General features: G+C 46.3%; 1 protein-coding gene across 1 annotated transcript in view; it reads right to left on the reverse strand.

The window, feature by feature from the left end:
- The window catches only part of KDM7A (lysine demethylase 7A), a 94,196-nt gene that overhangs the window by 5,525 nt on the left and 76,221 nt on the right, over positions 1-12,450 (reverse strand). The window contains exons 12-19 of the mRNA XM_056517547.1: positions 8,123-8,329; positions 7,820-7,935; positions 6,712-6,872; positions 6,495-6,592; positions 2,472-2,611; positions 2,162-2,361; positions 547-629; positions 133-415 (exon numbers count right to left, since the gene is read on the reverse strand). Coding sequence (XP_056373522.1) covers positions 133-415; positions 547-629; positions 2,162-2,361; positions 2,472-2,611; positions 6,495-6,592; positions 6,712-6,872; positions 7,820-7,935; positions 8,123-8,329 — 1,288 coding nt within the window. The remainder of the gene's footprint in view (positions 1-132; positions 416-546; positions 630-2,161; positions 2,362-2,471; positions 2,612-6,494; positions 6,593-6,711; positions 6,873-7,819; positions 7,936-8,122; positions 8,330-12,450) is intronic.

The raw sequence follows: 12,450 nt of genomic DNA on the forward strand, positions 1-12,450 counted from the left end.
AGTGTAATGCTTCATTTCTCCTATGGGGGTGCTGTAGGAAAACTGAACACTTGTTGACATGTTTCCAAATAGATTCCAGGTCATTTCTAAAGCAGAGAACCCCTTTAAGGAAGGCGTGTGAGATCATGTTACCTTTAGTTGCCTGGTTACTAATGGGGGGTGGGTTTGAGGCAGGTCTCTTTGTCGGGTGCAGGGGCACAGTTGGTGAGGAGTCTCCATATATCCGGTCCGGACTCAGGCTTCCTTCGCTGAAGTCCCCAGGGCTCAGGCTGCCCTCCTGGTCGTATTTCCCATTGTGATGGTATCTTGGAGAGTCCCAGCCTTCGCTCTCAGAATAGCGTTTAATCTTGTGTGGGTGCCCGCTGGACTCTGTAGAGTGTTCACGCCTCTGAGATTTTGCAGCCTTGCAGAAGTCCTACAGTAAAAGGAGGAATGGGCGTAAAATATACCGCCAACCAATCCGAATACAGTATAAGAAAATAATCTGTAACTTGTGCTTCTGCCGACTTGCGCCTCCAACTAACTTTAGAATTTCTTTTGGTTTACCTGATGATCCGACCTGCAAGACGAATCCATCTGACTAATCCAATCTGGAGTGGTCATCCCTGTGTCCTCATTGCCATGGTGACCTAATAAAATAAAAAATCAAATTTAACACTGGCCTAAATTACATCAGTATGCAGAGGATCTCCCAAATAGTACACTCCCGGAGAAGTGTCAATCACTGTTTTTGTATGGGAGAAGGGCTAAAACCCTGAAACAGCTGTATCTAGATGGGTGTCTGGTTTGGCCAATACAGTGATTATCTGACCTATGATGGCCCCATCGTATAAATGGCTATCCCGCAGTGCAGACTGCTTCAGCTGCCGCCAGATAGCCTTTTAATGTGCCCCGTGTGCTCCGGTGAGTGTCACTCACCTGTCCTCGATGTTCCGGACCGTCCTGTTCATGCTCAGCTGCATGGCCGTCGCTCTCCTTCGTAGTCATCACGTCACCGTGAACACCGTCCCGTCATCCAATAGGAGCGGCGTGCGCAGCGACGTGATGACAGTGATGGAGAGCAACGATCCAGGGCAGCGATGACAGTCCAGAGCGGCGGGGACACCCTGGGGACGTGAGGACGGCGATGGAGAGCGACGATCCAGGGCAGTGGTGACGGTCAAGAGCGGCCGGGACACATGAGTATAACTTTCTACATTATTACTGCACGGATCCGTCAACGTACAATGGATTCAAGTAACGATGGTTCGTTTGAAACAAATTACCATCGTCTGTTGAGGGACCACTGTACCCCTAGTTATATTCTAAGGCTCCGGGCTGTGGACAGTAATTATCACATCGGCTTTGGTGCTCCCTAGACCTCAGGAGCCGTGGAGCACAGAAGTGGGGCAGTATGGGGGCCTACAATTAAATGGGGGCAACCTACTACTATATGGGGACCTACAACTACTGTATATGGGGGCTGCCTGCTACTATATGGGGGCCTACAACTACTGTATATGGGGGTACAGAGGGGGCTGCCTACTACTATATGAGGGCCAACAAGTACTGTATATGGAGGCCTACAAGTACTGTATATGGGGGCCCAGAGGGGGCTGCCTACTACTATATGAGGGCCTACAAGTACTGTATATGGAGGCCTACAAGTACTGTATATGGGGGCTGCCTGCTACTATATGGGGGCCTACAACTACTGTATATGGGGGTACAGAGGGGGCTGCCTACTACTATATGAGGGCCAACAAGTACTGTATATGGAGGCCTACAAGTACTATATATGGGGGCCCAGAGGGGGCTGCCTACTACTATATGAGGGCCAACAAGTACTGTATATGGAGGCCTACAAGTACTGTATATGGGGGCCCAGAGGGGGCTGCCTACTACTATATGAGGGCCAACAAGTACTGTATATGGAGGCCTACAAGTACTGTATATGGGGGCACAGAGGACGCCTATCTACTATATGGGGACACAAAGCGGGCACTATTTCTGTATTGGGCAATGCACATGGGGAGTTTGTGAAGAGGTGGGCATTGTCTGGAGAAAGAAGCCTAAATGTTTGTTAAACAGGTCCTGTAAAGACAAGTCTTGGCCGAGAGAAATATTAATGGCAATGGAAAGTAAAGAAAAGGTAAACGGCTCCAATCACAACATTTCTTACCATTGTTCAGCAATTTCGGTTCTCGAGAGTCCGCCTTCTCCTGAGAGAATTTGATGTGCAACTGAGGGTAAATCCCAAGTCCAATTTTGCAGCCTGAGCTCCTTGCCTCTGCCGGAGACCGCGTGGGGTAGTGCAAAGATGCCATTGTAAGCATGCCCTCGACCGCATCCTCCACCATGCTGGTTGGGCTAGGAAATTCACTGCAAGGCAGAATATAGTGGATGAATTCACTGCCACATTCCATGAAGGGGGGGGCGTACAGTCAGACTCCGCCATAAATCACCAATTCAGAAGCTGTGCGGCTCCTTACCTCTTCCGTGGCCTTTCACTAGCGGACCAGCAGTGATCCTCATCATCACAGGTTGTCTCTGTGTCCTCTTCTTTGACATCTGCTGTGTCTTCCCGCGGCTGCTCGTCACCTGAGCTGTCCGAATCCTCTGAGACGCTTTTCTGCAGAAACCAACGGAGAGGTAAAATATTGAGACGACCCAGAACAATGAAGGTGAAAAGCAACAAAACACTAGGTGGCGCTGCAAGAACGGCAGAAAACATCTCTAAACAGATTATACTCCTGGAGCCTAGGTATTCCCAGAACAGCTGAGGAGCCGAGAACATTTCCCGTAAATAGCATTAACATGGGACATTGGCAGAGAAAGGAAATTGAGATCATGAAACCTAATGACCTTAAATTATTTAAAAAAAAAAGATGTATTGATTGGCCAAGGATCCTTTTTCTTCACATAAGACGATGGTGAAAACACACACGGTATTGAATTATGCATCACCCGAGAAATTCACATGGATGATGCAGGGGGGGGGGGGGATGGTCTGGCGGAGAGTGTTTCTTTTCCCGTTCCTATTCTAGCAGAATATTTCTACATGTAGATTATAAACCAAAAGGCAGGGTTTTGTCAGGCTGTCATTTACTCCGTTTCATGTTCACTGTCCTTGTGTTATCATAAGGGGTTAAAATACACTGCTGAAAAAAAATTAATAAAGGGAACACTCAAACAACACAATGTAACTCCAAGTCAATGACACTTCTGTGAAATCACACTGTCCACTCAGGAACAACACTGATTGACAATCAATTTCACATGCTGGTGTGCAAATGGAACAGACAACAGGTGGAAATTATAGGCAATTAGCAAGACACCCCCAATAAAGGAGTGGTTCTGCAGGTGGTGCTTACAGCCCAACACCGTGCAGGACGTTTGGCATTTGCCAGAGAACACCAAAATTGTCAAATTCGACACTGGCTCTCTGTGCTCTTCACAGATGAAAGAAGGTTCACACTGAGCACAAGTGACAGATGTGACAGAGTCTGGAGACGCCGTGGATAACTTTCTGCAGCATCCTCCAGGATGATCGGTTTGGCAGTGGGTCAGTAATGGTGTGGGGAGGCATTTCTTTGGGGGCCGCACAGCCCTCCATGTGTTTGCCAGAGGTAGCCTGAATGCCATTAGGTACCGAGATGAGATCCTCAGACCCCTTGTAAGACCATATGCTGGTGCGGTTGGCCCTGGATTCCTCCTAATGCAAGACAATGCTAGACCTCATGTGGCTGGAGTGTGTCAGCAGTTCCTGCAAGAGGAAGGCATTGATGCTATGGACTGGCCCGCGCGTTCCCCAGACCTGAATCCGATTGAGCACATCTGGGACATCATGTTTCGCTCCATACACCAACGCCACGTTGCACCACAGACTGTCCAGGAGTTGGCGGATGCTTTAGTCCAGGTCTGGGAGGACATCCCTCAGGAGACCACCTCATCAGGAGCATGCCCAGGCATAGTAGGGAGGTCATACGGGCACGTGGAGGCCAAAAAACTACTGAACCTCATTTTGACTTGTTTTAAGGACATTACATAAAGTTTGGATCAGCCTGTAGTGGGGTTTTCCACTTTGATTTTGAGTGTGACTCCATATCCAGACCTCCAGGGGTTAATACATTTGATTTCCATTGATACATTTTATGTGATTTTGTTGTCAGCACATTCCACTATATAAAGATGAAAGTATTTAATACGATTAGTTCATTCATTCAGATCTAGGATGTCTTATCTCAGTGTTCCCTTTATTTTTTTGGGCAGTGTATATATCCCATGTACAGCTAGACCCAAGGGGGCTCTCAAACATAAATACGCGTTAAGCAGTTCTTTCATTACATTTCATTTTCCTGTATACAAAAGGGTAGATGACTACGCTACTGTATATAGCAAAAAAACAACAACAACAAAAATTGAATACCAATACAATGAAAGGCATTTTTTTCCTCTTTTTTTTTTTTACAGTATAATGTAAATCAATAGGAAAAGGATTCAGCTGTAAAACATACAGCAGAATCCGATTTCAGCATCTGTTCAACAAAGATGTGTTATTCCTTGTCAAGACTATAAATCAGTAACATTCTAGTTTCCATGTTTTACTCCTGTAAACAATAAGAGTGCTGATGATCAAGCCCCAAACTTACTCGAGGACAAGCCCCACCTTATGAGGACAAGCCCCCACCTACTCAAAGACAAGCCCCACCTTATGAGTATAAGCCCCCACCTACTCAAGGACAAGCCCCACCTTATGAGGACAAGCCCCCACCTACTTAAAGATAAACCCCACCTTATGAGGACAAGCCCCCACCTACTCGAGGACAAGCCCCACCTTATGAGGACAAGCCCCCACCTACTCGAGGACAAGCCCCCACCTACTCGAGGACAAGCCCCACCTTATGAGGACAAGCCCCCACCTACTCGAGGACAAGCCCCCACCTACTCAAAGACAAGCCCCCACCTTATGAGGACAAGCCCCCACCTACTCGAGGACAAGCCCCCACCTTATGAGGACAAGCCCCCACCTTATGAGGACAAGCCCCCACCTACTCAAAGGCAAGCCCCACCTTATTGAGGACAAGCCCCCACCTACTCGAGGACAAGCCCCCACCTTATGAGGACAAGCCCCACCTTATAAGGACAAGCCCCCACCTACTCAAAGACAAGCCCCACCTTATGAGGACAAGCCCCCACCTACTCGAGGACAAGCCCCCACCTACTCAAAGACAAGCCCCACCTTATTGAGGACAAGCCCCCACCTACTCGAGGACAAGCCCCCACCTTATGAGGACAAGCCCCACCTTATGAGGACAAGCCCCACCTTATGAGGACAAGCCCCCACCTACTCAAAGACAAGCCCCCACCTTATGAGGACAAGCCCCCACCTACTCGAGGACAAGCCCCCACTTTATGAGGACAAGCCCCCACCTACTCAAAACAAGCCCCCACCTTATCAAGGACAAGCCCCGACCTACTCAAAGACAAGCCCCCACCTTATCGAGGACAAGCCCCCACCTACTCAAAGACAAGCCCCCACCTTATTAAAGACAAGACCCCACCTTATTAAAGACAAGACCCCACCTACTAGAGGACAAGCCCCCACCTTATGAGGACAAGACCCCACCTACTCGAGGACAAGCCCACACCTACTCGAGGACAAGCCCCCACCTACCTGAGAACAAGCCCCCACCTACTCGAATACTGGCCCCCAACTTCTCGAGGACAAGCCCCCACCTAATCGAGGACAAGACCCTACCTACTCGAAGACAAGCCCCCACCTACTCGAGGACAAGCCCCCTCCTAATTGAGGACAAGCTTCCACCTACTCGAGGACAAGCCCCTACCTAATCGAGGACAAGAACCCACCTACTCGAGGACAAGCCCCCACCTACTCGAGGACAAGCCCCCACCTAATCGAGGACAAGCTTCCATCTACTCGAGGACAAGCTTCCACCTACTCAAGGACAAGCCCCCACCTACCCGAGGACAAGCCCCCACCTACTCGAGGACAAGAACCCACCTACTCGAGGACAAGCCCCCACCTACTCGAGGACAAGCCCCCACCTAATCGAGGACAAGCTTCCATCTACTCGAGGACAAGCTTCCACCTACTCCAGGACAAGCCCCCACCTAATCGAGGACAAGAAACCACCTACTCGAGGACAAGCCTCCACGTACTCGAGGACAAGCCCCCACCTAATCGAGGACAAGCTTCCATCTACTCGAGGACAAGCTTCCACCTAATCGAGGACAAGCCCCCACCTAATCGAGGACAAGACCCCACCTCCTCAAGGACAAGCTTCCACCTTTTCAAGGACTAGATGCCGACCTACTCAAGGACAAGCCCCTACCTTCTCCAACTTTGTAACAATGCCATGCATAGTATTTCCCCTATAATAATAATGCAATCTACTACTCCCCCTCCATAACAATGCCACGCACAGCACTTCCCTCATTACAAAAAATATATATATATATTATAAGCATGAGCAGCTGTCATCTTTACATACCTGGTTAGTGCAATTGGCTTCGGATCCTTCAGAATCAGAAATATCAGAATATTCTGAGGCTCCGTACCTGAGCTCTGACTTGACACTTTCAAAAAACACTACAAAAAAAAAAAGCAAAGAATTTTTTTTTTTACTTTTCTGTAGCAATAAACCACAGTAGGTTCTGCAGGGGAGGGTAATAAGAATGTATGTAGATATTGGCAGGAATAGCACATACTGTTTAGTGGTTTCTGATTTTCAGCTTTATCATCTGCCTCTGAGCTGGAGCATGGCTTCTCCATTTTGACATCTTTAGTCTTTTTCGACCTGTCCCTATCGTCTTCGTCCTCGCTATCCGCAGTGTAAAGACTCCGGTCAGTGAAGGGCTGCCGCTCATCTCTGTGTAGAAGACAACATAATGGATGATGAAGTAACTGTGTACATACATTACTTATCCTGTACTGATCCTGAGTTATATCCTGTATTATACCCCAGAGCTGTACTCACTATTCTGCTGGTGAGGTCACTGTGTACATATATTACATTACTTATCCTGTACTGATCCTGAGTTATATCCTGTATTATACTCCAGAGCTGTACTCACTATTCTGCTGGTGAGGTCACTGTGTACATACATTACATTACTTATCCTGTACTGATCCTGAGTTATATCCTGTATTATACTCCAGAGCTGCACTCACTATTCTGCTGGTGAGGTCACTGTGTACATACATTACATTACTTATCCTATACTGATCCTGAGTTATATCCTGTATTATACTCCAGAGCTGTACTCACTATTCTGCTGGTGAGGTCACTGTGTACATATATTACATTACTTATCCTGTACTGATCCTGAGTTATGTCCTGTATTATACTCCAGAGCTGCACTCACTATTCTGCTGGTGGGGTCACTGTGTACATACATTACTTATCCTGTACTGATCCTGAGTTATATCCTGTATTATACTCCAGAGCTGCACTCACTATTCTACTGGTGAGGTCACTGTGTACATACATTACTTATCCTGTACTGATCCTGAGTTATATCCTGTATTATACTCCAGAGCTGTACTCACTATTCTGCTGGTGGTTGTCAACAAACCTGTCCACTGATTCCAAGAGCAACCTGCAAAAAGTACGGCATCCAATCCCCGCTCTGCACTGACAAATACTGGCCAATGCATGGCCAGTATTTGTCAGTGAATTGCCGTACCCCCGTACAACCCTTGGCGTACGCGTACCCCTGGTTGAGAACCGCTGCTCTATGGCACGCTGCAATACAATGTGGCATTTTACAGTAATGGAAACAGAAGGCTATGGTGAGAGAAGCAGAACACACTTACCTTACTATCCTTCCATTGGAAAGCAGCAGACAGGCATTATGGTCTTTCATTTTCTTGTCCAGCTCTGGTGACGATGGTTGTAGTGCTTTCATATTCAATTTATAAGTGCCCATATCCTGTAAAAAAGAGACAAAATATTAATTCGGTTACAAAATTATGGCTTCGTTCTACCATAAACAGTGCCACAACTGCCTGCAGGTTGTGTGTGGTATTGCAGCTTTGTCCAACAGACTTCAATGCAGATGGGTCACAACAGATAGGGCCCATAGGCGGTGCTGGCGCTCAATATCTATGGACGCTTACCTCTGTCCATGGAGACATCTCCAATCTCTTCAACACCTCCCTGGTGTGATGCTCCAGAATATCGAGGTTGGAGGGGGCTTTGTTCCCGTGGTCCCGCAGCCGCCTCGCTTTCCTCTTGGAATGATGAGATGACTTCTCGGGAGAGGATCGGGAGAGTGGACACAGCCCATGGATTTCCTGAGATTTGACTGGCTTGCTCCCCTCCTCCTGCAGCAAAGCGGGCAAGTTTATTTTGCAGCCTTTTTTGCTACCATTACTTTACAGCCTTTGTTTCCCTTTATTTTACATACTGTACTATACAATTAAAAAGTATAGGGGAGATTTATCAAAACCCGTGCAGAGGAAAAGTTGTCCAGTTGCCCATAGCAACCAATCAGATCACTACTTTCATTTTCCAGAGGCCTTGTTAAAAATGAAAGAAGCGATCTGATTGGTTGTTATGGGAAACTGGGCAACTTTGACTCTAGACAGGTTTTGATAAATCTCCCCCTATATCTTTATATAGGTATTATTATTAGGTTCTATTTGCAAAACATATACAGTATATGTGATCCATGCTGGAAACAATTGGAATTCTTTTACATACCCGCTATATATATATATAATTGTTTTTATGTCTATAAAATGTTTAAAGGGGTCTCTCGGGCAAAAACATCTTATCCTCTATCCAAAGGATAGGGGATAAGATGTCTGATCATGGGGGGCCCGCCGCTGGGACCCCCCCCCACCCCCCCGTGATCCCTCTGCTGTACCCGCATTCTATGCGGGGCTGCGTCTCCAGGCTCGGAAACCTCCGGAGACTTGACATAACGCCACGTCTCCTCCATTCATGTCTATGGGAGGGGGCGTGATGTCCGTCACGCCCCCTCCCATAGACATGAATGGAGAGGCGTGGCGTGGGGGAATGGGGGGTGTCCCAGAGGCAGGCCCCCCCGCGATCAGACATCTTATCCCTTATCCTTTGGATAGGGGATAAGATGTTTTTGCCTGGAATACCCCTTTAAATAAAGGTTTACTTTTTAATAATTATTGAGTGAATATTGAGCTTTCTGCTGTACAATATATGGGAGTCCTTTCCACTGAATGACATGTAATGAGTGCCGCACATTTACAATACTTTGTTTAAAGGGGTACTCCGGTGGAAAACTTTTTTTTTTTTTTTTATCAACTGGTGCCAGGTTAAACAGATTTGTGAATTGATTCTATAAAAAAAAATGTCATCCTTCCACTACTTATTAGCTGCTGAATACTACAGAGGAAATTCTTTTCTTTTTGGAACACAGAACTCTCTGCTGACATCACAAGCACAGTGCTCTCTGCTGACACCTCTGTCCATTTTAAGAACTGTCCAGAGTAGGAGAAAATCCTCATAGCAAACATATGCTGCTCTGGACAGTTCCTAAAATGGACAGAGATGTCAGCAGAGAGCACTGTGCTTGTGATGTCAGCAGAGAGCACTGTGTTCCATAAAGAAAATAATTTCCTCTGTAGTATTCAGCAGCTAATAAGTACTGGAAGGATTAAGATTTTTTTAATAGAAGAAATTTACAATTCTGTTTAACTTTCTGGCACCAGTTGATTTAAAAAAATAATAATTTCACCGGAGTACCCCTTTAAGTGATGCGAGTGGCGTAAAGTACATGTAAAGTGGAACTTTTGGTGTTACTACTGTACAATACTCCTGAGATGCATTCACTATTCTGCACACTTCAGAGCTGTAATCTCCCAGAATTCCCTACTTATTCAGTGTCTTCTGCGATTTAAAGGGGTATTCCAGGAAAAAACTATTTTTTTATATCAACTGGCTTCAGAAAGTTAAACAGATTTGAAATTACTTCTATTAAAAAATCTTAATCCTTCCAGTTATTATCAGCTGCTGAAGTTGAGTTGTTGTTTTCTATCTGGCAACCGTGCTCTCTGGTGACATCTCTGTCTCTCTCGGGAACTGCACAGAGTAGAAGAGGTTTGCTATGGTGATTTGCTTCTGCTCTGGACAGTTCCTGAGACAGGTGTCATCAGAGAGCACTTAGACAGAAAAGAACAACTCAACTTCAGCAGCTCATAAGTACTGCTTTGATTAAGTTTTTTTTATAGAAGTAATTTACAAATCTGTTTAACTTTCTGGAACCAGTTTTTCTCAGGATGACCCCTCGAAATTCTGGAAATTGTTGTCTTTACATCAGGCACTGGATAGTCATGTGATTCTGGGAAAACTGTTCCGTCGTCTTTGCTGACCACAGAGATGTCCCGCCTCAGCCGGCAATTAGGACACGGTATCGGGAAGAAGGCCGGGGTTCCTGCATCACACTGCCGCACAGCCTATCACGGGCCGAGGTGGGATAAGATTCAGTTTGACCAGTCAATCACAAGAAGCAGGACCACAGGGGGCGGGGTGCTGCGGGAATAATGGAGACACCAGCAGGAGGTAAGTCCAGTTTTTTTTTTTTTTGTTAAATTCAGGTATTCTGGGAAGGTTTTTTTGTTTTTGCTTTAAATATATTTTTGCATATTTTGCAATCTTGCATAACCCCTTTAAAGGAGACCTGCAGCTGCGTATAACTTATTACCTATTACCTCGGGGATAAGTGTGTGATTGCAGGGGTCTGACCGCTAGGACCCCCCCCCGTGATCTCCTGTAAGGGGCCAATCAAGCTCACCGGCTGAGCCTCTTACGCTGGTCTCAGAAGAAAGCAAGGTTCACAGCGATAATGTACATGTTCACATGGAGCTCCGGCTGGAGCCCAAGAGGTCTGTTGTAATGCTGTGACCGCGTATCGGCGAGTATGCACTGGGTGATTTTGCATTGTGTTCAAGTACACTATTCCTGTATGAAAATAATCTTTGTATGAAGAAGTATTGGAAGTAAAAGTGCTAAAGTCTTGGAACACATCTGTTGTACGAGTGCTATTTATGCTGGAGAGGTGGAGATGTAGCATTCATGCATCCCCGCCTCTCCTATAGAGCTGAATAGAGGGGGGGGTCTGCTGACCTCAGTGAGGTCGACGACACGAGCAGTAGCCGCACAGTGCCCGATCCCGGTATGGGAGATCGCGAAGCGTCCCAGCAGTAGGACCCCCCGTGATCAAACACTTATCCTTTTTCCTGCGGATAAGAGATAAGTTCTATACCGGTTATCAGTTATATATTGATTATACAGTCAGGGGGTGTCGGCCTAAAACACACCCCTTGACTGTATAATGCCACCCATCACCATTTAACTTCTCCCATTATTTAAATTAAATTCACACCCGTCTGACTATTCCCATATAATCCCACACATTTCTGGAATGGAAGAGCATAAGATATGTGATTTGGGGGGGGGGGGGTTTAAACCAAGTCCATGGTTGTATAGGGCCCCCAACCCTGAATCCGTGCGTATTTTTGGTAATTTACTTAGCTCCAAAATGTCACACTTTGAGCTGATATGCAAATCGGACTTAAAACTCCGGGGGGGGGGGGGGGGGGGGGGGGCATTCAGCCAACCTGCAAAACCAAAGTCCATCCACCTGTCAGCAACGCACCTCATAGAGGTTACAAGAGGCCCGAGAGGTGCTACTATTTTTTTGCGGCCCAGGGGACCCTCAAGCCTAGTTTGCATATCAATTCAAAGAGTAATATCCTGGTATTACCAAAACAAAGGAATGCACAGATCCAGGGTCGGAGACCCTATACAGACCAGGCCTAAGGGGTCCACTTTAAACAGACTACACTAACCTAGTATTCCATAGACATGTAAGATTAAATTAACTTAATGACACCTCGAGACTGGAGATTGGGGTCAGATGAGAATCTCTAGAACATATCAAATTGTTCCCAACACATTTTTGGCGCGATACCAAACTATTTCACAATGATAAACAATATCTGTGAAGTAGAAGCATGAACACTGTGTGCTCCATAAAGGGAACGGGCTGTGTAAGGCAAGAGATTTCCCAACAAGTATTCTGCAGGGAGTTCGTGGTCCTGCGTGCTCTCTGCATTAGGCAATAGAAGGGACTTGGGTTTAAAGGCCCCTTGATAGCGAAACACAGGAAGCAAACAAGTCAATAAAAAAAAAGGAGAAGAATGCATTTGCTTTGGAAACATTATATAGAAGATGTTCAGCCAGAACTAAAAAACCTGCAGTAACCAGGACTATTATCCAAGAACTAGAGGGTCGTGTAGTATCCTAACCCAAGGAGGGTGATAAGGTCCGAGAAACACGGACTTTATATAACTAGGGCGTCCAACATGTGGCCCAGTGATTGGTCGGGGTCTAAACTATGATCAAAAATTTTGATATTACAGATCTAAAGTAATTTTTTTTGCAAAAGTGCCCATTGTATTAG

Source organism: Hyla sarda, chromosome 4 (genome assembly GCF_029499605.1).
Source record: "Hyla sarda isolate aHylSar1 chromosome 4, aHylSar1.hap1, whole genome shotgun sequence".
Taxonomy (NCBI): domain Eukaryota; kingdom Metazoa; phylum Chordata; class Amphibia; order Anura; family Hylidae; genus Hyla; species Hyla sarda.